The sequence below is a fragment of the Drosophila mauritiana genome, chromosome 3R, assembly GCF_004382145.1.
Source record: "Drosophila mauritiana strain mau12 chromosome 3R, ASM438214v1, whole genome shotgun sequence".
NCBI classification, from domain to species: Eukaryota; Metazoa; Arthropoda; class Insecta; order Diptera; family Drosophilidae; genus Drosophila; species Drosophila mauritiana.
The window spans coordinates 20711804-20733692 of record NC_046670.1 but is presented as its reverse complement, the minus strand read 5'-3'; the positions used below and the strand labels follow the sequence as shown (position 1 = coordinate 20733692).

The 21889-nt window shown below is 48.3% G+C and overlaps 10 protein-coding genes across 11 annotated transcripts; 6 read left to right on the top strand and 4 right to left on the bottom strand.

Annotated features, from left to right (window-relative positions):
• The first annotated feature begins 136 nt into the window (after window positions 1–136).
• Window positions 137–4582, top strand: LOC117142587 (helicase SKI2W). Its single transcript, XM_033306657.1, has 3 exons — window positions 137–2535; window positions 2595–3662; window positions 3736–4582. The coding sequence occupies exons 1-3, from the start codon at window positions 214–216 to the stop codon at window positions 3937–3939; spliced, it is 3594 nt and encodes a 1197-aa protein (XP_033162548.1). The 5' UTR covers window positions 137–213; the 3' UTR covers window positions 3940–4582.
• LOC117142589 (dnaJ homolog subfamily C member 8) lies at window positions 3994–5267 on the bottom strand. 2 transcript variants are annotated; one of them, XM_033306661.1, is made up of 3 exons: window positions 5105–5267; window positions 4650–4970; window positions 3994–4522 (listed from the first exon to the last, which is right to left on the bottom strand). In XM_033306661.1, the coding sequence occupies exons 1-3, from the start codon at window positions 5171–5173 to the stop codon at window positions 4148–4150; spliced, it is 765 nt and encodes a 254-aa protein (XP_033162552.1). In that variant the 5' UTR covers window positions 5174–5267; the 3' UTR covers window positions 3994–4147. The 2 variants fall into 2 exon arrangements, with proteins under 2 accessions (XP_033162552.1, XP_033162553.1); XM_033306662.1 differs by having other exon boundaries at window positions 4650–4900; window positions 5105–5197.
• A 198-nt stretch (window positions 5268–5465) lies between these two features.
• LOC117142590 (probable oligoribonuclease) lies at window positions 5466–6358 on the top strand. Its single transcript, XM_033306663.1, has one exon. It carries the CDS (start codon window positions 5548–5550, stop codon window positions 6181–6183), a length of 636 nt encoding a protein of 211 aa, XP_033162554.1. The 5' UTR covers window positions 5466–5547; the 3' UTR covers window positions 6184–6358.
• Window positions 6217–8684, bottom strand: LOC117142588 (lipid storage droplets surface-binding protein 1). Its single transcript, XM_033306660.1, has 7 exons — window positions 8579–8684; window positions 8210–8508; window positions 7935–8145; window positions 7192–7376; window positions 6825–7015; window positions 6584–6761; window positions 6217–6515 (listed from the first exon to the last, which is right to left on the bottom strand). The coding sequence occupies exons 1-7, from the start codon at window positions 8580–8582 to the stop codon at window positions 6366–6368; spliced, it is 1218 nt and encodes a 405-aa protein (XP_033162551.1). The 5' UTR covers window positions 8583–8684; the 3' UTR covers window positions 6217–6365.
• Window positions 8685–9624: 940 nt separating this feature from the next.
• Window positions 9625–12148, top strand: LOC117144415. Its single transcript, XM_033309556.1, has 4 exons — window positions 9625–9817; window positions 9907–10325; window positions 10453–11264; window positions 11323–12148. The coding sequence occupies exons 1-4, from the start codon at window positions 9769–9771 to the stop codon at window positions 11900–11902; spliced, it is 1860 nt and encodes a 619-aa protein (XP_033165447.1). The 5' UTR covers window positions 9625–9768; the 3' UTR covers window positions 11903–12148.
• Window positions 12149–12290: 142 nt separating this feature from the next.
• Window positions 12291–13246, top strand: LOC117145078 (succinate dehydrogenase [ubiquinone] cytochrome b small subunit, mitochondrial). The gene is made up of 4 exons (XM_033310595.1): window positions 12291–12424; window positions 12516–12631; window positions 12702–12889; window positions 12951–13246. The coding sequence occupies exons 1-4, from the start codon at window positions 12382–12384 to the stop codon at window positions 13150–13152; spliced, it is 549 nt and encodes a 182-aa protein (XP_033166486.1). The 5' UTR covers window positions 12291–12381; the 3' UTR covers window positions 13153–13246.
• A 17-nt stretch (window positions 13247–13263) lies between these two features.
• LOC117145077 (phosphatidylglycerophosphatase and protein-tyrosine phosphatase 1) lies at window positions 13264–14560 on the bottom strand. The gene is made up of 4 exons (XM_033310594.1): window positions 14344–14560; window positions 13957–14100; window positions 13580–13897; window positions 13264–13516 (listed from the first exon to the last, which is right to left on the bottom strand). The coding sequence occupies exons 1-4, from the start codon at window positions 14353–14355 to the stop codon at window positions 13388–13390; spliced, it is 603 nt and encodes a 200-aa protein (XP_033166485.1). The 5' UTR covers window positions 14356–14560; the 3' UTR covers window positions 13264–13387.
• Window positions 14561–15265: 705 nt separating this feature from the next.
• LOC117145074 (protein sel-1 homolog 1) lies at window positions 15266–18275 on the top strand. The gene is made up of 7 exons (XM_033310591.1): window positions 15266–15707; window positions 15761–16506; window positions 16568–16742; window positions 16812–16960; window positions 17025–17359; window positions 17420–17624; window positions 17685–18275. The coding sequence occupies exons 1-7, from the start codon at window positions 15266–15268 to the stop codon at window positions 18087–18089; spliced, it is 2457 nt and encodes an 818-aa protein (XP_033166482.1). The 3' UTR covers window positions 18090–18275.
• Window positions 18276–18432: 157 nt separating this feature from the next.
• On the bottom strand, window positions 18433–20045 carry LOC117145076 (26S proteasome regulatory subunit 6A-B). Its single transcript, XM_033310593.1, has 3 exons — window positions 19697–20045; window positions 19212–19632; window positions 18433–19154 (listed from the first exon to the last, which is right to left on the bottom strand). Exons 1-3 carry the CDS (start codon window positions 19904–19906, stop codon window positions 18499–18501), a joined length of 1287 nt encoding a protein of 428 aa, XP_033166484.1. The 5' UTR covers window positions 19907–20045; the 3' UTR covers window positions 18433–18498.
• A 54-nt stretch (window positions 20046–20099) lies between these two features.
• On the top strand, window positions 20100–21869 carry LOC117145075 (ran-binding protein 3). The gene is made up of 2 exons (XM_033310592.1): window positions 20100–20217; window positions 20344–21869. Exons 1-2 carry the CDS (start codon window positions 20202–20204, stop codon window positions 21675–21677), a joined length of 1350 nt encoding a protein of 449 aa, XP_033166483.1. The 5' UTR covers window positions 20100–20201; the 3' UTR covers window positions 21678–21869.
• Window positions 21870–21889: the final 20 nt, after the last annotated feature.

The following is a 21889-nucleotide window of genomic DNA, read 5'->3' as shown; positions in this document are numbered from 1 at the left end:
CTGGAATTTATTCGTTAAATTTAAAATTATAAAAATACTAACATTTTTTTTAAATATCTGCACAATTTGCACGGGCTGCAATTCGTTACGCGATTGTTTCTCGATTTTTAGGGTGACCAGTCCATCCACATTTTTAGACGACTCTCGTTGACTGTTTTTTTTATTTTGGCAAATGCTAAACAAAGTCATTTTCGCCAGGAACAAACTATTAAAATGAGTGAGATTAGGGGCGAGGATAACCTCGAACGGCTTCGAAACTATATCCTGCGACCGGAGCTGTCCCTCCACAATCCCCTGCCGGATGTCTTGCCTCGCAAATTCGATCCGATGCGCCTGTTGCATGCGCCCCGTTGCCCGGGAAGCACCACGCTGGCTCCTCGCCGGGACCAGAGTGGTCAGATACTGGAGTTCGTGGAATTGGACGTGGAGGTTGTGGGCGCCAATGCCAACAACTCGATGTCCATGCAGCGGGAGCCGGGCTTGCTGGAAGATGCGACGCGTGGCTCCCACTCCAATTTTCCCTTTTGGCCGGGCGGATTCGATGAGCAGCGCCAGCAGATCGCAGCTCTGGATGTCAGCAACATTCAGTTCGGGGACAAACTGCTAACGGTGCCACCGGGCTTCAGCTCTGGCTACGACTTCTCCCAATCGCAATCTGTAACACTGCCGCCCGTGGTCACCGATCCCAGTAACGTCGATCTATTGGAAAACCTAGAGCACGATCTGGACGTCCAGGAGTGGATGAAGCTTACGCGCAGTGAGGGAACAAGCTCCACTGGAACGCCTCAAAGTCCCAAACAGTCGAACGTGCAATCTCCTTCAGATGAGTTCAGAGACGTGGACGATCACATTATGAAGGCTGACCTGAAGCCAGTGCTAAACATTTCCACCACAACCAAGAACTTCAAGAGCGACTGGGCCGAAATGGTGGACATAAGCCATCCCATCAATAACTTCAAAGAGCAGATACCTTGCCCCGCCATGGATTTCCCCTTCGAACTGGATGTCTTTCAAAAGCAGGCCATTCTCAAGCTGGAACAACGCCAGTACGTTTTCGTTGCAGCCCACACCTCTGCTGGCAAGACGGTTGTAGCTGAATATGCCATCGCTCTGTCCAAGAGAGATCTCACCCGCACCATCTACACATCGCCGATCAAGGCGTTGTCCAATCAGAAGTACCGCGACTTCCGAAAGACCTTCAAGGATGTGGGCCTTATTACAGGGGACCTACAGATAGAGCCCACCGCCTCCTGTCTGATCATGACCACCGAGATTCTCCGCTCAATGCTGTATTGCGGCAGCGATGTTACGCGGGATCTGGAGTGGGTGATCTTCGACGAGGTGCACTACATTAATAACCCAGAAAGAGGACATGTCTGGGAGGAGGTCATTATACTCCTGCCCGAGCATGTTAACATTATAATGCTCAGTGCCACCGTGCCCAATACCTTGGAATTGGCGGACTGGGTTGGGAGCACCAAGAAGAGAAAGGTCTATGTGATCAGCACATTAAAGAGACCAGTGCCTCTGACGCATTTCCTCTATACTGGTGCTGGAGGAAAGAGCCGCGATGACATCTTCCTGCTGGTGGACGCCCAGGGAAAATATCTGCAGAGTAACTACGAGAAGGCCGTGGAGCGCAAGAAGGAGATGCAAGGCAAGGCCAAGGGCGGCGGAGGTGGGCCAAGAAACCACTTGAATGCCAAGCAGGAGCAGAACACCTGGATCGGACTAATTGACTTCCTGAGGCGGGGCAACATGATGCCAGTGGTGGCTTTCACTCTGTCCCGCAATCGGTGTGACTCCAATTTGGCCGCTTTGCAGTCAGTGGACCTTAACACGGAAAAGGAGAAGGGTGCCGTGCAGAAGTTCTTCCTGCAGTGTCTGGTAAAGCTAAAGCCACCGGACCGTACAATCCCGCAGGTTCTTATTCTCAAGGACGCTTTGGAGCGAGGAATTGGTGTGCACCACAGCGGCATCTTGCCCATTCTTAAGGAGATTGTCGAGATGCTCTTTCAAAATGGGCTAGTTAAGCTGCTCTTCGCCACCGAAACGTTTGCCATGGGTGTCAACATGCCCGCACGCACTGTGGTCTTCGACTCCTGCAAAAAGTATGACGGACTGGAGATGCGTAACCTGAAACCAGGCGAATACATTCAAATGGCCGGCAGAGCTGGACGGCGTGGGCACGACGAGACAGGTACGGCTATCATTATGTGCAAGGGCAGTGTGCCGCCATCGATGGAGCTACGGCCCATGATCCTGGGCCTGCCGGAGAAGCTGCAGTCACAGTTCATACTGCGCTATGCGGTAATCCTCACATGTCTGCGCATCGAGAGTATCAAGGTGGAGGATATCATGAAGTTCAGTTTCAAGGAGTTTAACCTGAAGCTCCAATTGCCTACGCAGCAGAAGCAACTTCGCCTGGCCGAAGACAAGTTCGCCATGCTCCCAACTCTCGGCGAACATCTGCAACCACTTGTCAACTTTTATGACAAAGCCGTCGAGTATTGGAAGGAAAAGCACCGCATTATGGTATGTTATACATACAATTGCAACTACATTTTATGAACTCCATCATGCATTTCTTTCAGAAATTTGTTGTTACACAACCCAAGATCCAAAAGGAACTGAAGGCTGGCCGCGTCATTGTGATCACGCATGGCAAGCACTACAACAAACTGGCCATTCTACTCAATACCAAATCTGTTCCTGGCAAGGATACCATCTTTAAGGTGCTAGTGCTGGACCATCAATTGAAGGCAAAGGATAGCAACAGCCTCCAGAAAGGCGAGCTCTATCACAAAATACTTTCGCTGACGCCTAGAAACATGACCTTCCAGCCAGAGGGAATTGGGGGACACACTGTTCTAGACATCAAGGCTATAGACATTATCAGTATCACCAAAAGCACATTGAAAGTCGATGCAGATGCGATTATCCGGAATTGGGAGCAGCGGCAGCTGGATCGGTTCAAGGACTCCCCGCCAAGTGGATCGGTGGTCAAGGCTGTGACCGAGCTAAACCAGCTCAATGAGAGTTACATAGACAACCCGGATAACATCAAATACGTTAATCTTTCCAAGGAAATAATCGTGAACGCTGACAGCGAGGTGGCCATGCTGAACTTCGTTGATCACCTGCTTCGTCAGGTGGCCGCATTTCTGCCACATACCAACATTGCCGGATTCGAACAGGAGTTCGAAAAAGTGTACGAGCGCCGAATGCTGGAGATCCACATCGAGGAGTTGCGCTTCATTAACTCCGCGAGAAATTTGACCCTCTATCCGGACTATTGTAACAAATTGAAGGTGCTGCGAGCCCTGAAATACATAGATGATCTGGACGAGGTTACACTTAAGGGAAAAGTGGCCTGTGAGATGGGCCAAAATGAGCTACTAATCACGGAGCTCATACTGTGCAACATGTTCAACGATCTCGAGCCGGCAGAAATAGCCGCCTTGCTCTCCGGCCTTGTCTTCCAGGCGAAGCTGCACGATAAGCCGGTAATACCAGAGGCGTTGAAGGAGTGCGTGGCGGCATTTGAGCAGATCAACGATACAATTCTTGCCGAGGAGCAGCGCTTTCAGGCAACCATCTCGACCGATAATCGCCTGAACTTTGGTCTGCTGGAGGTGGTCTACGAGTGGGCTAGAAATAAGGTAAGCAGCCCTTCATATCTCTAGGACGCAATCTTGCATATCCTCATATCTGTCCATTTAATCCAATTCACAGCCTTTTGCTGAGATTATGAAACTGACGACGGTGCAGGAGGGCATCATTGTACGCTGCATTCAGCAGCTGAATGAAACGCTGCGTGATGTTAAAACGGCCGCCATTCGGATTGGCAATCCGGGACTGCAGTCGAAGATGGAGGAGGCGTCGGCTGCTATCAAGCGCGATATTGTGTTCACCGCATCCTTGTATACAGAACTGTAGTCGGAGGAGATGGTCCAAGCCATCCATTGTGGAAGGAAAGAGGCAAGACGGAAATGTGTTTCTTACATCTATACTTTATGCACGTGTCAATTACAATTCCAAAGGATACTTATAAAAAAAATGTAAAAATATTCATGTGCAACGCGACGCGCGTAGGCGGAGGTGATCTGGCGATAGTGAACGAGCGGCGCCGCGCTGGGAAGCTATATTATCGCGACTCGGGCTTAAATTTTGGTGGAACCATCATGCCGGTCATATGCTTTTGTTTCTTGGCCTTCTTGGACTTGCCGGCACCAGACTGAAAGTCATGCCAGCTGTTCACCCGACTCTGGCGTGACTCTTCGAAGTTCTGCTGCCATTCGCGGTCCGCCTTTATCCGCTCCTCCTCCTCGATTTCCGTTTCGCGCTTTCGCTTTCGCTCCTCCTGGTCGCGCTGGTCGAGCTTTTGCCGTCGACGCTCCATGTCGGCAAACAGTTTCATGACCATAACGTAGATGGCGTGCTTGTACTTGGTGGGATCGTCCTCGGGTATTGGCTCAGTGGGCCGACCCTCTTTTTTAAGCTTTTTGCGCTTTTCTGCTATCTGAAAGGTAACGAACAAATTATTATAATACAGTTCAATAAAGGGAATTTGTGATTGCAATTGGATTTTCAATTATTCTAAAGCAGGACGACCATAAGGCCTAATGATCCGAGGAACTGGAACTCACCATTTGGTCCGTTCGCCCCTTTGCCTCCTCGTACACCTCCAGACACCTTTTGCGCGTGAGTTCGTTTTCGAGGATCTTCCAGGAACGCGACACAATATCGAATGCCATTTGAGCGCGCTCCTGGTTGTCGGGATTCTTGTCTGGATGGACGAGGATCGACAAGGTGCGGTAGCGCTTTTTTATATCCGCCAATTCGACCTCGGGCTCGATTTGGAGCACCTCAAACGGATTGAGATTGAAGTACGTTGAACCTGGACGAAGTAAACGATCAATTTGTTGAGAAGGAGTTAAAACTGAATCACGTTTTTCAATTTCTTTCACCTGCAATATAGGCACAAAATCATTTACTAAAGTGTACATAATAACAATGGTTTAGTTTATTTGGAGCGGCTGCCGTGCAAGGAGCCCAACCCAGTGCAAAAAACTGAGCCTGCGGTTCCGTCCGCTACACTTACTTCTGTGTAGAAGTCCTCGAAGGTGTCATGGGAGGTTCCCGGTTGGTCTCTGGCCGACGAGGAGGACATGCTGCAACAATAACGACGCTTTTTGCGTTTTCCGTACAACAATTTTTGATAAAAATATCAAGTCGACAGAGTGACCGTGTGCGGTTTGTTGGAAATTACCGTTCGCTGCAGTTAAAATGGCTCCAAGTAGTTATCACATAAAAACTTTAACTATAATTACAATTACTTTCGACGTTGTTGGACTGATCTACAAATTATTCTGCAATTATTTGGATATAACATACGGTTCGATTTATTTCGTTCCTGTAATGACAGGAATCCCCCATTCAGTGTTGGACAACGTTCCTGCAGTGTGACCACATGTTACCATGTTATCAAACACATGGTAAAACGGTCGAATATTTAGAAAAAAGAAACCTGCGCTACAGCTATAAATGCTTTCTCACCTTCGACGCGTCGGATTGTCCCTGAACCGCCAAATTCGGAAAAACATCGCATTCAATTCCACTGGCAGAATGAGTAGCACCTGTGGCTCAGACACGGACATCGTGTGGATGGACTTGGAGATGACCGGGCTGGACATTGAAAAGGACAAAATCCTGGAGGTGGCCTGCATCATTACGGACCAGGACCTAAACGTGAAGTCCGAGGGACCATGCTTTGCCATCAACCATCCGCAGGAGGTCTACGACTCGATGAACGAGTGGTGCATGGAACAACATTACAAATCAGGTCTTATTGATCGATGCAAGAGCTCGGATGTGAAGCCCGAAGAAGCCTCCAATCTAGTGCTATCCTATATAGAGAAGAACATACCAAAGGGCGCCTGTCCGCTTGGCGGAAACTCCGTCTACACCGACCGACTATTCATTATGAAATTCATGCCATTGGTAAATGATTACCTGCATTACCGCATCGTGGATGTGTCCACCATCAAGGAACTGGCCAAGCGATGGCGTCCCGAAATCCTGGCTTCCGCTCCCAAAAAAATTTTCACGCATCGTAGCCTGGACGACATCCGGGAAAGCATCAAAGAGCTTGCGTATTACAAAGCGAACTTATTTAAATAAATTAAATCAAGAATTTTAAGCACACTAGGATTGTTAAGCGTGAAGTTAGGCTTATATTATTGTCAAATGCATTATGTTAAAAATAGATGTACAATATCGTTTACTGTATTTTCCGTATATGCACGGAGAAACAGAACTCTATCATGAGAAATAAAAATACGATAGCAATAAAGAATTCAATGCTAGTAGACGCCGTTGATGTTATTGTGGGTGGCTGAATAATGGTTCGGATCCTGCCTCCTCCGCGATGACCTGTGGTTGGAATTGCCGCCATCGCTGCCCGTCACCTTCTCGGCCTCCATGCGTCCGGATAGAAAGCTGGCTACGCGCTCCTGTAGAATATATTTAATATATATATAATAATCTTCCGTCTGACTGCTAGTATCGCATCCTTTCTTACCAGGTAGGTATTGGTCAGGCCCTGAAGGCTACCATAGAACGCCAGCATGCGCTTGAAGAGAGATTCAGCCTCCTCTTTGGAGATGGTTTTAACCTTGTCCAGTCGGGAGATTGTGATGATGCGATGGTTGATATAGATAATATGGTGGGCAACCTCTGTTGTCGTGTGTGCCAGGTTTCTGTAAGGTTTGGTTCGAAGGGGTTCACATGGAAAGATAAGGATTGAAGCGGTATGTACCAACCTGGGTATGTTGGCTGCCACATGAGCACTGAAGTTCACCAGATGCACCACACGCCTAGCCGATTCGCGGGTCAGTAGCACAATCAACTGCTCCAGAGTGGCGGGCCTCGCTTGATTCTCGGGTTCATCTGCACTGAGATAGACCCACAGTTCCTTGGCCTTTTGTACGGCCTGCTTTGGATCGGTGGCAATCTGTGGGATGGCATGGGTATCGGTTAAAAGTGTTATTTGGGTTACTGTTGTACACCAGAACACAAACAAACATTGTTTATCGTAAGGAATTTGAATTGTGGTTAATATAATCTTATGGTTTTTTTACCAAATGATACTCAAAAATGAAAGCAAATTAGTTACTGAATTTTACTGACCAATTCTGCGGCATAGAAGAGCACGTGGATCGCCTCCTTGCTCTGCTTTTTGAGGGCGCGAGCCTCTGCGATGGTTCTTTGGGTGAGGCGGCGCTTCAGTTTGCGGGAGAAGCGCTGACCATGATGGATCGCCTTGATGGCGCCCTTCTCGTCCGGCACGGCATCGTTATCATCCTCCTGTGGGCCTGCAAGGCGGATACTCGGAATAAGTATCTTATACAATTTCGTTGAGCACGAGAGAGCAAATCCCGGCCAGTGCTTATCGCTACTTTCTCTGGCTTCAGGTTTCAAAGAATCCGCCGTTCCCCAGAGATAACCTTCCCGACAACGTGGGCACTTATAAATAAACTATGAGATGAGTGCACCTTGAGGTGATTTGCCTGGATGCTGACTTTTCAAATCACTTGCTTCTGCTTACTTTTTATGTAAAACTGTTGGCAACTAAAGTATCTTGCTTATGATTTTGATTATCTCTAGTTATATGGAGAAATATGTCATTTTGCATACTAACTTTTGTGGCCAAACATTCGGTTTAATTGTTGTCGAATCGGCGAAAAGTTATCATTCAGGGCCGAAACAAATTTTTTCACTACAACAATTTTGAATTATAAATAATTAGTTTAGTAAAAGTGCCGAAATATAAGAACTTCAGTTTAGAATGCAATGTAATAGTTTCCCCAACTGGCGTTTGAAGATTAACCCAGATATGTGAGCCCACTGTGTTGTGAGATACGAGGACTCACCGTCGGTCTGATCCTGATCCGTTTGGATGGGCACCAGGTACTTGTCCACGAACTTATCGCCGGCTGTGAAGGCGCCATCAATGCGCTCGGCTGCATAAGTGGTAAGTGGGCTCTCGAGGACAGCATTACCGATTTGCTTGACGGAATCGGCGCGCTTCAGAACCGGACGCACCAGGTGATCGGACATGTACTCCTTGGTGTTCCAGTACATCTTCAAGCAGAGAAGTATGCCCTTTTGTCAGCGCATGGGGGAGAGTTACCGGCCGACTACTTACCATTTCGGGCGGCAGGTAGACCAGAGGTATGCGCTGCTCCAGGATGTCCAGGCTCTTGCACATCACGTTGTCCAGGCGCTGAATGGATGGCTCGAAGAGCTTGACCGCCGGCTGGATGGTTTCGTAGGCGGCCGAAATGGTGGCCTCCGCCGTCTCAAAGTACCAGGAGAATAGCCTATTGTTGTTCTTCACCTTATCGTAGATGGTCTCCACCCGCTTCACACTGGATTCCACCAGGGGAATGGAGCCGATGCGATCGATGGCCTCCAGATGGAGTCCACTGCCGCTGGTTGCAGTTGCTGGGTTCAAAGATTCAAAGATCGTATTATTAAAGGGGGTTAACACTACCAGGCAGCGCGTGTCACTAACCCATTTGTGTTGGGATTTCTCGAGAAGATTCGGTTAAGATGCGAGAACTGTTGCTGTCGCCGGCTCAATTGATACTGGCAGGCCTCCGATCGAGCTGCTACCATATAGACTTGGCTCCCCAAATCGCCGCTGTCTGATCGCCGATCATGCTCGGAGTCCAAGATGACCTTTGCCAGCAGATAAGGCGTGGATGGAGGCACAAACACCGTTCACCTAGACGCTCCGCCGGACTTATCAGCAAACACGCCATTCGCATTAGTGTGAGGCTCCAAAGTTCGAACGTACTATATGGGGACTGCAGCTTAGGAACTCCGTGCATGTGAATCACATTCCAGGAATATCTGTACAGCGATCATAATCGCACCATATATGACCCGATTAGCGGCGGTAATGGCGAAAATTGCTGTGCTAATTCCGCACAAGTGACGAAAAGGTCCAAACTGCAGTCCGCTGAATAATTGCGGGGGCGTTCTTGCTCGGGTTCGATGTGCTCGTTTCTGGGGCTCCAGACTCCATTGCCATTAACCCTAGACTGCAAACATATATAGAATATATAAAAATATTTTTTATTATAAGTCAAATCTCATATCTAATTGTATTAAACGGCAATATGAATGTAATAGCTCTAATAGTGCTAATGAAAAATATAAACTTGAGGTTCAAGTAATAATATTTCATTACAAGATGTGTGGTTGGGTTAATCTTTTACAGCTCTTTGTTGTCTGAGTACGTGTCATTAAGATTATAGAGTAAGTCTAAAAAGCGTTTTAATAGAAACGATTTTTCTCAAGAATTTTTAAAAGAGTTGATATAATATATATGTATTAGCTATTGATTACAACGAAGTAGTTATGCTTCATAAAAAGTGCATACCGCATACACTTAAGTACAGATTATCCGAAAAAGTCTTAAAAACACATATATATAAGTAATATTAATCTCTATTTTTGAGTTCAAGAAGTAACGCTCAATTCGATAAAGAGTCGATTAATAGTTATCAGCCAGTGCTGTGCAGCTTGCTCTTCGTTAAAGCCAGTGTTATTAAGGTCGGCTTTGCCAATCATTGGTAACTTGTGTTTGTTGCGTGTTTTGCTATTGTTTCGTACTAAAACCGCCTTTTGTTGCTTCCATTTGAAAGTAAATTGTAATAAATATGTTAAGTTGTTAGTTCTGAGGACACCAAACACGCAATGCATTATTACCTGGCTGCTATCTGCCTGGCGGGCTTAATGGGCGCAGGTCAGTGATTCGATTCCGAAGCCACACCCAAGGCTCCAAGTGAATAATGTGAATTGGCCACCCGAAACTAACGCCCATCTATTTTACAGCCCTCGCCCAGTACAACCTGGTGCAGAAGGACAACTGCATCATTCCTAAGATCCTGCAGGGATCGTGGTTCTCCTGGGAAACGGGCCTGCCCACGCTGACGGTGATCGACGCCACCTCGATGTCCAGCCGAGGCTACTGCATCAACTACATGCGCCACAAGGGCGACGAGTACTCATTTGTCTTCAAGGAGCGATCCAAGGACTGCTATCACTGCGTCAGGACCATCATCCGCACCCTCAATGTGTTCGAGAAATTTGAGGGGCCCTGCGTGGGCATACCCGCTGGACAGGAACCCACCGTGGACTATGTGTGTCGTGGTGTTAAGGATGACCAGCAGTTGATAACGCTCTTTAACGAGAACTTTGTGCCCATCAACTGCCGATCGTCGCTGGAGGGAGTGTGGCATTTTACGTACCAGGTAAGATCAATATAGATACTTAGATAACATAATTTGCTCATGCTGTGGTTTAATTATGGGTCTGGAACATATCCATTTTATGCTGATTAGTTTAAATAATTTATCTTGATTCGAATTTTTATTATAGAACCGATTCCGATTCACCGGCGTATGCGATAAGCCTGATGCTCGCATTCAGTCCTGTCAAACGGCGGGAACGCAGTTCCTCATACAGAACCAGAAGTTCAACGTCACCTATCAGCAGTGCGAGGGTATGGAGGGCACATTCACCGGCACCGTGGAGTTCAGCTGCCTGGGCGATTGGTTTGTGGGCAAGAACCACTACTTCGCCGTGGCCAATACAAAGGAGTCGCGTAAGGATGAGAAGTACCGCTGCTTCCTCAAGAATCGTGACGATGATCTTTACGTGGGCGTTTCCATTACGGCCGAATGTAACACACTGAAGACGCCAGAAACGTCACCGGAGCGTCTGAAGCTGACGCCCGTGAAGGCCGAGTTTGTGGAACCCGGTTGCACGCTACCACAAAACTTTAGCGGAGAATGGGTGAACACTGCCAACATTGACGCCGATGTCTCGATCAGTGAGACCCACATCAACGAGACGTACTATCCGGATAAGGCTCGATACCGAAAGACAATCTACGTTTGCCGAGAGCGACGCGGTAATCGTGTGATGATGGCTCGCCTCACCGTCGATGGTTGCCAGAAGGATTACGTGTGCTTTGACTTTATGCCCCGCCACCACAACATCATTCGCTACCGCAAGGGTTTGGCTGTGATCAAAGACGATTTCAGTACAGTCTGCTCGTGGGTTCAGTTCCCCAATTCGGAGGCATGGAAATATGATCTGTTTCTTGCTCGAAATCCTGTGCCTGTTCGTTGCCCCGTTGCGGGAAAATTCAACTTTACGCAGCGAGGAGAGCATCCCTTCAGAACGAGGTTTGTAATGTTTTGCAATCGTAGCATGAAACGTATAATTAATGTGTATACCTCACAGAATTCTTGGTGGTGTCACTCTGAGTCCGCGTCCCGATATTCATTGCAAGCAAAACATCTCGGATTTGTCGGTCTGCGATACAGATCAAAAGGAATTGGCGGTGGATGAAAACTACTGCCTGTCGGTGGATCACTTGGGTCGTCCCGTTGATATCTACAGTGATCCCGATTACCGTATGAAGTGCATTGGCTTCTGGAAGGAGAACCTCAAGTCCTACCTGATTACCTACGACGATCTGGATCCGCTGTCCAAGTATCGCTGCTGGGTCTATCAGCGCGCCGACCTCAACCGTGTCCTCATGTCGCAGGCTGTGGGCGCATTCTGCAAACTGGAGCAGGATGTGACCTCGTGGAACCACTCGGAGGGTGCTGCCGTAGCCATCGATGCCGTGGAGTACGAAAGGGAGCGTGACGACTGTCCCATGTACTTCGATGACGGATTGAACCCTTGGAAGCCGTCGGATGCCTCCAACATCGTATTTGACTGGGACTTTTACCGAGCAGGAGCAGCGACACTAAATTCTCAACTGACTGGCCTCGTTATCGTGGTCTTAGTCCTGATTAGGAGTTTATTAGCTTAATAAGATCAAAAGTATTTTTTAACTATTCCATCCAACGAAATTTACAAAAATTTACAACCAACATAAAGTGACTTTTAGGAGCAATTGCGTGCCTTAGAATGCGAATTTTAGAAAGTTTTAAGCAAATTTTAAACTTAGTTTGTAAGATCATCACAATTTTTACGTGTAACAGCCATTCCGTCCCAAACGAATCTCAAATGTATTGTGCAAATGATTAAAGCAGTTAAATAAATGTCTTGAACTAAATTGTTTATTTATTACACCCTTTAATTGTTTGTTGAATTCAAAATATTTAACGGGGCATCCCTTATTATTGTGTTGCAATATTTTGACCGCTACTGTGTACCGATAACAAATCGATGACAGCTGACTGCACTAGCCCAGTGTTGTGTAATTTTTTAGACAAATCGGCCCAAACCGAACGGAGCTATAGAATATTTATTTTGAGCTGAAAATTCTCAATTTTTACACATCCCAACATGTCCCTCTCGTTGCTCCTGCGTGGCGCTGTCCGTTGCAATGGTAAGGACCCACTGGATGGCGAATTGCCTTATTATTGGCCGCAAAACAGCTTTCATTATATAACCAAACCGTTTGTTGGTATCCCAATTAGCCGCAAATCTTGTTAAGTCGGCTCGCATCACTCCCCTGAAGAGCTACTCCACCCTGGTGGCCAATGTCCAGCGGAAGGCGGTGGTCCAGCCCCTGGCCGTGGCCAAGATGGCAGCGGTAAGTGTTTGGAGTTGAACAATTCAGTGGTGGCTAATCACTAAATGGTAATCCGCGATTGCTTATGCAGCCCGTCGTGCGCGAGATCTCCGTGAGTGCGCCCCGCATGGCTTCCGCCGGATCCAGCCACACCCTGCTCTGGACTGTGGAGCGAATTGTGTCCGCCGGCCTGCTGGCCGTCATTCCAGCTGCCTTCATAGCTCCATCCCAGGTATTGGACGCCCTCATGGCCATCTCTGTCGTCATCCACACCCATTGGTAAGATATCCTTGAGGAAAATTAAACCTTTACTTATATTTTCCACATTAACCAAACGCAGGGGCGTGGAGGCCATGGTAGTTGACTACATGCGGCCATCTGTCGTTGGAAACGTCCTGCCCAAGGTAGCCCACATTGCGCTGATCATCATCTCGGTGGCCGCGCTGGGCGGCCTCTTCTACTTCATCCAGAATGATGTGGGTCTGGCCAATGGTATCAAGCGCTTCTGGGCCATCAAGGGCAAGGATGCCGAGAAGGCTTAAATGTCAAAGGAGCAATCAGTTGATGAACCACGAAACACCAGTTATTTATTCATAGTTTCGCGATAAGCATTAAATAAAGAATTGTAAAAAGTCACAGCTGCACAGAGCGGGTTTTGTAGAAAATTGTATATTCAACAAGAAAATCAGCACTAAAGTAGTTGGGTAACAGGCACCACCTTTGTTACGTATGGTAATCTACTGTAAACAATAAATTTGGGCTATTGTCCGGTTTTGGTCATGACTTGGTCTCCACATTGTTTGTGTAGAACAACCGGAGCGCATCCCATTGTTTGGTGTGCAGCAGAATGTGCGGTCGGCACTTACGCATGTGGTCAACCGCCTGATCCGGAGTCCATCCGTTCTTCTGCAAATTATAAGTTGTGAGATTTTATAGAGAGAGTTACGTGTAAATAGATCATCAACCCACCATCATGAGGTAGCATCCCACCAAAGTGGCACTTCGCGTCCTACCCGCCTTGCAGTGCACATAGACAGAACCCACGTTCTCCGGCTGGTAGGAGGAACTTAGACCGCCAATTCTCTGCTTTAGAGGCAGGAACTTATTTATGAATTCCACGCCGCGGAAGAGCTTCTCCTGGTTGGGCGACTCAAAGATGTCGGTGGTGGCCAGCTGCAGGAACTCAATGCCCAGCTTTCGCCACTTCTCCGTGTTGTTGGAGAAGGCGGTCAGCTCGTAGTCCTCGTTCATCGACACCACCGCCTTCATGTTTTCCTTTTCAATGAGCTAAGCAGTTAAAAAAGGATTTAGAAGGATTTCAAGCTTGGTTTCGCGGGGATACTTACGTCATTGGCCTGGCTGCGGAAGGGCAGTGCTCCCAGTATCACATGCTCATCGATGCGATCGTACCAATTCCTGGCCGATGCCTTTTCCATCAGGACATTGTACAGCAGGGTGGGGTAGAAGGACACGCGTGCGAACATGGCAGCCTGGAATAACAGGTGTCCGCTGGAGGATTAGGAATCGGGGCACAGGTGGCGGGTACTAGGTCAGCGTAGCGAACGCAACAGCTGTAACTTTCACCAGCACTAACGGTTGAGCTCGAAGAGTGATTCGCTGTGCGACTGACTCGGTTGAAGCGCGGGTTGGAACTGGTTTCGGTTTTCAATTTGGTTTTGGGCTGTGACTTTTGGGCCTGGGTGTCTGGCACGCAGGTCGCAGCTTCTACTTACACTCATCTCCATGCCGGCTGCTCAGTGGCTGACTTGGATTGGACGAGATAAAAGTTGGTGATTCACACGGGCGGAAATCTTCCTCGTATTCTAATTAGTCCCGCTCGGAATTATCACCTTCGATCGCGCGTCAACAGTTCCAATTCAGATTTCCTTCTGGTAAAACTCTGCGCGTTCCTTTGCATAACGAAACAACAGGCGGAAAATCCAGGGGCGTAGCTAGCAAGCACCGGGAATTTTTCGGGGTAAGACATTCTAGACGCTTACTATCGCAGTTGCCCGGAAAATAATTGTTGAGCATAACTTTCACATTTTGGTGCATATATGTTTTAAAGAATTGTACAAATATTTTTAAAATTTTATGTTTTACCCCCAGGCTTAGGATAATTGTAATTTTATTATATGTGGCTTGTAATAATAAAAAAGTTGTAATTAAATTTTGATATCGTCGTCACTAAATATTTATAAGCCTACCTCGATTATATGACGACTAAGAATATGTTTTCTAAGTGGTAAATCCGCTCCTCTTCAATTCGCAAAAATATTTTTGGAGACGCCCCTGGAAACGACTGTTTTAGACGCGGTGCTTTGCAGCACTGGCACACAAACCTCGGCCCGTTAGCAGCACTAAACATTGCAACAAAAAAGATTAAAAAGAATCTTACGTGTGAAAAATTAAGGAAAGACAACCAAGGTATTCCAACCACCACCAAGTCGAGGTGGCCAAGATGAGCTACCAGTAAGTCAAACGAATCCACCCAGAAGCAGCAATCAACTCTTTTTGCCGACCCTCCGCCCCAAGAAAACAGTAAATAACACAACACGTCAGAAGTGGTAGAGCACCATATAGACGCAGCAAAGGCGAAGAGCAAAATTGCCGTTGTACATCCACTTTGCCATCGAGAAAGGCAGATAGGCGAAGATGAAGGCCAACAGCTGGATGTGCCTGCTTGCGCTGCTTTTCGCCTGGCAGCTGCGAGCGGAGGAGCTCCAAGGGCCCAACACTGATGGCACGGGCAGCAGTTTGGGTTCGGCCACAGGTACGGGTACGGGAACGGGATTGGGCACGGGAACAGCCACGCCAACGCTGCCCAATGAGCCCTCCACCCAGGCGGAGGCGGAGGAGGTGACCACGGCGGAATCAGAGTCACGGGTTCCGTCGGAAAGCAACGAACGCAAGGCAGCCAAACCCAAGGAGTCCACAAAGTTTGCTCCCAGGACGAAGGTTATGTCGGATTCCATGTTCGAACGCCTGTGGAACGACAGTGTGATCAGGCGGCAAAAGCTGAAAGCAGAGATCGAGCGCATCGAAGCCAAACGCAAATCCACTGAAGTGTTAGAACTTACTCCAGACCAGATAGAAGGTAAGTGGGCATCGTTTTATGTGTTTTGCAGTTGCTAATTGCGATTCTTCCAGCTCAAACCGTGTACGACAACGCAATGGACATATTGGCCAAGCCAAGCACGGATAAGCGGGTAGCCTTTATTTTGCTTAAGAAGGCTGCTGAATTTAATCACCTCAAGGCGAGGGCGGAACTAGCCTGGGCCGCCCTACTGGGTCACTGGATGGACTTTGATTTCAACCATGCTGTCGATGAGTTTGAGAGTCTGGCCAACGAAGGCGTCCCAGAGGCTCACATGGGCCTGGGATTCCTTTATTCGGTGGGCGTTGGCGGTAAAAATGTAAGCCAGCCCCTGGCACTGATCCACTATAGCCTGGCTGCCCTCGGTGATAATACTCCGGCCCAAATGGCCATGGGATATCGCTATCTCTATGGCATCAATGTGCCCATTAGCTGTGAGAAGGCGCTGATCCAATACAAGCGAGTAGCCAAGAAAGTGGCTTCCAAGATAACCTTCGCCAATGGGCCGGTTGTGCATCGGGTGAGACTGCTGGATGACCTAGAGAATCCCGGCAGTCCCGAAACTGAGATTGTCGACTATTACAAACTTCTGGCCGACAAAGGCGACATCCAGTCGCAGGTGGGATTGGGTCAGCTGTACTATCAGGGCGGCAAGGTCACCCAGCAGGATCACCAAAAGGCTTTGGAATATTTCAAAATGGCCGCCACTGCAGGTAATGCAGTTGGCTTCGCGTTTTTAGGCAAGCTTTATCTGGAAGGAAGTGAGCAAATCAAGGCCGATAATGATGCAGCATTTGGGGTGCGCATAATGATAACATTTTTTGATTAATATTTCTAATATGTATTATTATATTTCTCAGTACTTCTCCAAGGCCGCTGAAATGGGGGATCCAGTTGGTCAAAGCGGACTGGGCCTCATGTATCTAAAGGGTTTAGGGGTTCCCAAAGACTCCATCAAGGCATTATCCTATTTCACTCAGGCGGCTGATCAAGGTTGGGTTGATGGGCAACTGCAGCTAGGCAACATGTATTTTAGTAAGTAAACGATACATTATTTTAGTGATTGGGTTTCTAGGAACCATATAATTTAAATTTCTTTTCCAGCTGGCAATGGTGTAAAAATCGACTACAAGTTAGCCTTTAAGTACTTCAACCTGGCCACCCAATCAGGCCATGTTTTAGCCTATTATAATCTGGGAGTGATGAATGCTTACGGTATGGGAATGCTGCGTTCATGTCCAGCAGCGGTAGAAGTAAGTTTATTGCTCAATTAATATGTTAATTATTTTCTAACCCGTTTCATATTGCTCATTCCAGTTCTTCAAGACTGTTTCGGAGCGTGGCCGTTGGAGCAGCCGATTGATGATGGCCTATAGCGACTATAAAAATAACCGCATCGACGAGGCCTACATGCAGTACTCGTTGATGGCCGAAATGGGCTATGAGGTGGCTCAAAGTAATGCCGCCTTTTTACTAGACCGCAAGGAGGTGCATGTGTTCAACGATCGGCACGAAGATCTGATTCGTGCATTCTACTACTGGAAACGGGCAGCCGGACAGGGCTATTCTGCGGCCCAAGTCAAGCTGGGCGATTACTATTACTACGGTTGGGGTACTTCGACGGACTTCGAGACTGCCGCTGCTCTTTACAGGTTAGTTGGATGTGAACTATAAAGTGTGGAAACGACTTATAACCGCATCAATCTCTACAGGAAAGCCTCTGAGCAGCAATATAATGCCCAAGCCATGTTCAATTTGGGATACATGCACGAGCAAGGGCTCGGAATGAAGAAGGACTGGCATCTGGCAAAGAGATTATACGATTTGGCTGCCGAGACCAATTCAGACGCCAAAGTGCCTGTGGCTATTGCGCTTATTAAGCTACAAATGCTGGCCACGATTGAATCAATCAAGGAGGTGATTATCAAACCCTATGGATAAACTGTGTACCAGCTTTTCAATGTTGTTCCCCTTTAGTCGCCTTACAGGTTCATCTTCTACATGGATGAAAATATTGCTGCCAATTGGGACTTGTACATGATCACCGTTCTAACTCTACTCCTAGGCATCATCATGTACATGAGGCGTCCATTCCAGCAGCCGGATCAGCCGGCACAACAACCAGCTGCAGATGACATTGCTGCTGCGCCAGTCAACTTGGCGCCGGTTGGAGCGGAAGCAGCACCTGTAGCCGCGGTGGTCGAAGGTGTGGGCGCCACCCCCGCCGTCGCAGTTTCATCCCACGATGCTGTGGCCGCGTCCTCCTCTACGGAAGCCTCAGCAACCACTGCCGCGTCCCGTGCCGATGCAGCGTCGCAAGTGGGAAGTGGCACGACATCTGCGGCGCCGGATGGCGCTAACACACTCGATCCCACTGGTTAGTCTTAGTAAATTGGTAAATCATCCCTCTAGGTTAATTAGTGTGCGTGTAAATATTTATCATCTAATTTCGCCCGATGTAATATTTTTTATTAATTCTAAAACCGACCTTTTTAGATATTTAAAAAATATCGTACTCAGAATGTAAATGTTGTACTGATAAACGAATGAATCGCTCGACATTTGATATATGTTTTTGTTTATTTTAAAACGGTTTCAATCGTATCATTTTGGGTATTGATTTCAGTACGTCTCCCATTTTAGTAAATGGTTACTTTTAAGGGCCGTTGCGATGTTATTTTAAAGGCGATCTTCAGGGTGCAACTCAGATCGATAAACTGAAATATTTTACATTTTCATGGTTTATTTTAATGGGAGCTGACAATGTGAAGTTAAACTGCAAATTTCTAGTCTAAGCGTAGTAGTTAAGATTAGCCTTCTTCTTCGCCTGTACTTCCATGATGGCGTCCATGAAGTCTTCGTGCGTAACCGAATTGGCGGAGCGACGCAGTGCGATCATACCAGCTTCCACACAAACGGCCTTGCACTGGGCGCCGTTGAAGTCATCCGTGGACCGGGACAATTCCTCGAAATTCACATCATTGCTAACGTTCATTTTACGCGAGTGAATCTGCATAATACGGGCACGGGCTTCCTCGTTGGGATGTGGGAACTCGATCTTACGATCCAGACGACCAGAGCGCAGCAGAGCAGGATCCAGAATGTCTACGCGATTGGTGGCCGCAATCACCTTGATATCTGCAGTGGAACTGAAGCCATCGAGCTGATTAAGAAGCTCCAACATAGTTCGCTGGACCTCACGGTCACCGGCCTTCTCCGAATCGAAACGCTTTGTGCCAATGGCGTCCAACTCGTCAATGAAGATAATGGCAGGCGCCTTCTCCTTGGCCAAGGCGAAGGCATCGCGCACCAGCTTGGCACCATCACCGATGAACATTTGCACCAGCTGGGGACCTGCCAGCTTGAGGAAGGTGGACTTTGTCTGAGCGGCGCAGGCACGGGCCAGCAATGTTTTGCCAGTTCCAGGGGGGCCGTACAAAAGGACACCTGTAAATGGCAAGGATTAATATGGTTGTGTGACATTAGTTCGAGTGAGATACCCACCTTTGGGTGGGTGAATGCCAAGGTTTTTGAACTTCTCCTTGTGCGTCATGGGCAGCACCACAGCCTCGATGAGCTCCTGTATCTGCTTGTCCAAGCCTCCAATGTCGGAGTACTGCTCTGTAGGTCGCTCGTCTACTTCCATTGCCTTTACGCGGGCATCATACTCTGCCGGCAGGGTTTCCAGGATCAAGTAGGAGTCTTTGTTGACTCCGACCAGATCACCTGGCTTTAGTTTCTCGGCATCAACCAGGCCGATGACGGGCAGGAAATACGCCTGTCGAGTGGATGTTTTGATGACGGCGCACTTGCCCTTTCGCTGGTTGTCCAGAACGGTGACGGAGCCGTCGTCCTCCTCCTCCTGTGGATCCACATCCAGCAGCTCTATTACATTGGACACCAGGTAGGGCAGTGTCTTGTTGACCTAATGGGGATGTTCTTAACGAATGAGGCTGTTTGGTTGGGTGGCGTTTCATTGTCATCCCTACCTTGATCTTTTCGGTGTTGTCCTTGATCTTCTCATTTTGCGCCTGAATCTCGTGCGTTATGCGTATCACTTCGCTCTTCATGATCTTGATCTCGTTGTCCATCAGGCGAGTCCTGCTCACAATCTCATCGGTGGACATACGCATCACCTCCTCGCCCAGGGACTCCTCACCGTCCTCCCAGATTGACTTGTCCTCCAGAGTCTGAGCCATGTCTAGTATGATTGTTGATTAGCCGTTGCTGAATGTAATTCTTTGTTGAAATGCTATTATTGCCGATCTTTTTTGGGCAAACACTCTGTCGATGACTTGTAAATTTCTTGTTTTTCAGCGGCAAGTAAGCAACACTGAAAAAGTCAGTGTTGACAACTGAGCGCCATCGCCGGCGCTTATCGATAGTGACAGCGATAACACAGCGATAACAATACGGCAGGCTTTACACAGAACGCTCTATTCTGTAAAAGATTTGGCAATTTATATTTTAAAATTGCAAATAGACTTGTTTGCAATGTCTGAAAATAATGGTAAGCGTAGCAAAACAAGCTGTAGTGCTTGCTATAACTTAAAGTTGCCAAATATCACGAATCTCGTGCCCTTGAAGAGTTCCACAAACTGACAAACGAGTCTTGTTTTTTCCCCCTTGTTTCCAGAAGCGTCAGTCGAAACTAACTGTTTCCGAGGTGGCTTCACCCTGAAGGCTTCTCGCCTGGGCGGTGCTGTCCTGCGCCCGGCAGTCTTGGCCAACAGCAGCGGCTCCAACAATAGTTCCACATCCCCAAGTGAAGGTGAAGACAGCGCCCTGCAAAATAATCCGTTTCTGCGCGAGTCCAAGGACGAGGACGATGACGAGGAGGTGGTGGCCACCGGATCTGCAGCAGCAGAGTCCACTGGCGACAAGGAGGACGACGAGGTGGACGAGCGGCCGGATCCGCTGACCAAGCTGCGAAGCAATGGCATTGAGCGCTCCAACATGTTTGCAGCAGCCAAGAACAACATGCCAAATGTTCAGTCCAGCGGTTTCGTCTTCGGCCAGAATGTGCATGAACGTGTGGTGGCCCCCAATGCTGAACAGGTCACCGCTGAGCCGGATGCAGATACGGCAGCCAGCTCGGTATCAGCCCAGGAGGCTGCCTCCTCCTCCACCGCTGCTACGTCGTCCTCGGCGTCATTGCTCTTCTCAAGCGTCATTCAGAACGCTGCCCAGACCACAGAGACCAGCGAGGCCGCTGCCTCCTCATCCATTTGCAGCAGCAGCAGCAACAACAAGGAGTCCGCCGAGGCCAAGAGCCTGACGGATGTGGCCCGGGAGTACGAGGAGAGCCGCGCTCAGAAACGCAAATACGAAGAGGTCGAGACCTTCACCGGCGAGGAGGACGAGATCAACATTATCGACGTAAGCTGCAAGCTATTCGCCTTTCTTAACAGCAACTGGGAGGAGCGTGGTCGCGGCAGTCTGCGCTTAAACGACGCCAAGGACGGAAGGGGCAACTCGCGAGTGGTGTTTCGCACTTCTGGAAATCTGCGCCTGCTGCTCAACACCAAAGTTTGGGCCGCTATGGTGGCGGAGCGGGCCAGCCAAAAGTCCCTACGACTAACGGCCATCGACAACTCTGGCGTTGTCAAGATCTTCCTGGCCATGGGCCGACCAGCGGACATCGCCCAGCTACACAAGGCGCTCAGCGAACGGATTGCCAAGCGCAAGGCCTCACATCCCGAGGAGTGTTCCGTAGAAGAAGCGAAAAACGGCGTCGCCTCTGAGGCAGCGGCTAGCTTGCAACCGGAGTCGACGACTCACGACGACGAGGATGAGGATGCTGCTCCCGGACCGTCGGGTGCCATTTCAGCAGAGGCAGACAGCTACGGCCCGAGTCCCAAGAAGGTGATCGTCCAGCCCGATAGCAGCGCCGATGTCCCTGTGCCGCCCGTTAAGGAGGGCGACGAGGATGCTGAGGCCGAGGCCAAGGAGTCAACCGATCAGAATTAACCGCCGCTCGCTCTTGTTCTTTTTATACGATTCATACATGGAGAAATACAACACTCACAACAACCACTAATTAATAAAGCGCGCCGTGAATTATTATAAATTAATTATAATAATTTATTAATAATTATTATTATTAAAAATAAAATAAATGAAGTGCTGATTTGTAAACCCGTGAGCAGCGTCGACAAAAGACATTTATCCATTACGCTTTG

Excerpts from the sequence above, each read along its gene's own strand:
- LOC117142587 (XM_033306657.1), top strand. The coding sequence starts at position 214 with ATGAGTGAGATTAGGGGCGAGGATAACCTCGAACGGCTTCGAAACTAT. Across the intron at positions 2,536-2,594 it reads AGGAAAAGCACCGCATTATG|AAATTTGTTGTTACACAACC; the intron begins GTATGTTATACA and ends CATTTCTTTCAG. Across the intron at positions 3,663-3,735 it reads ACGAGTGGGCTAGAAATAAG|CCTTTTGCTGAGATTATGAA; the intron begins GTAAGCAGCCCT and ends TCCAATTCACAG.
- LOC117142589 (XM_033306661.1), bottom strand. The coding sequence starts at position 5,173 with ATGTCCTCCTCGTCGGCCAGAGACCAACCGGGAACCTCCCATGACACC. Across the intron at positions 4,971-5,104 it reads TCGAGGACTTCTACACAGAA|GTGAAAGAAATTGAAAAACG; the intron begins GTAAGTGTAGCG and ends CCTATATTGCAG. Across the intron at positions 4,523-4,649 it reads AGGGGCGAACGGACCAAATG|ATAGCAGAAAAGCGCAAAAA; the intron begins GTGAGTTCCAGT and ends GTTACCTTTCAG.
- LOC117142590 (XM_033306663.1), top strand. The coding sequence starts at position 5,548 with ATGCTTTCTCACCTTCGACGCGTCGGATTGTCCCTGAACCGCCAAATT.
- LOC117142588 (XM_033306660.1), bottom strand. Across the intron at positions 6,762-6,824 it reads GTGGCAGCCAACATACCCAG|AAACCTGGCACACACGACAA; the intron begins GTTGGTACATAC and ends CAAACCTTACAG. Across the intron at positions 6,516-6,583 it reads GCCTGACCAATACCTACCTG|GAGCGCGTAGCCAGCTTTCT; the intron begins GTAAGAAAGGAT and ends TATATTCTACAG.
- LOC117144415 (XM_033309556.1), top strand. The coding sequence starts at position 9,769 with ATGCATTATTACCTGGCTGCTATCTGCCTGGCGGGCTTAATGGGCGCA. Across the intron at positions 9,818-9,906 it reads GGCGGGCTTAATGGGCGCAG|CCCTCGCCCAGTACAACCTG; the intron begins GTCAGTGATTCG and ends TCTATTTTACAG. Across the intron at positions 10,326-10,452 it reads TGTGGCATTTTACGTACCAG|AACCGATTCCGATTCACCGG; the intron begins GTAAGATCAATA and ends TTTTTATTATAG.
- LOC117145078 (XM_033310595.1), top strand. The coding sequence starts at position 12,382 with ATGTCCCTCTCGTTGCTCCTGCGTGGCGCTGTCCGTTGCAATG. Across the intron at positions 12,425-12,515 it reads TGGCGCTGTCCGTTGCAATG|CCGCAAATCTTGTTAAGTCG; the intron begins GTAAGGACCCAC and ends TATCCCAATTAG. Across the intron at positions 12,890-12,950 it reads GTCGTCATCCACACCCATTG|GGGCGTGGAGGCCATGGTAG; the intron begins GTAAGATATCCT and ends AACCAAACGCAG.
- LOC117145077 (XM_033310594.1), bottom strand. Across the intron at positions 13,898-13,956 it reads TCCGCAGCCAGGCCAATGAC|CTCATTGAAAAGGAAAACAT; the intron begins GTAAGTATCCCC and ends TTAACTGCTTAG. Across the intron at positions 13,517-13,579 it reads TGGGATGCTACCTCATGATG|AAGAACGGATGGACTCCGGA; the intron begins GTGGGTTGATGA and ends TATAATTTGCAG.
- LOC117145074 (XM_033310591.1), top strand. The coding sequence starts at position 15,266 with ATGAAGGCCAACAGCTGGATGTGCCTGCTTGCGCTGCTTTTCGCCTGG. Across the intron at positions 16,743-16,811 it reads GCTAGGCAACATGTATTTTA|CTGGCAATGGTGTAAAAATC; the intron begins GTAAGTAAACGA and ends TTTCTTTTCCAG. Across the intron at positions 17,625-17,684 it reads CGATTGAATCAATCAAGGAG|TCGCCTTACAGGTTCATCTT; the intron begins GTGATTATCAAA and ends GTTCCCCTTTAG.
- LOC117145076 (XM_033310593.1), bottom strand. The coding sequence starts at position 19,906 with ATGGCTCAGACTCTGGAGGACAAGTCAATCTGGGAGGACGGTGAGGAG. Across the intron at positions 19,633-19,696 it reads ACAACACCGAAAAGATCAAG|GTCAACAAGACACTGCCCTA; the intron begins GTAGGGATGACA and ends CATCCCCATTAG. Across the intron at positions 19,155-19,211 it reads TGGCATTCACCCACCCAAAG|GTGTCCTTTTGTACGGCCCC; the intron begins GTGGGTATCTCA and ends TGCCATTTACAG.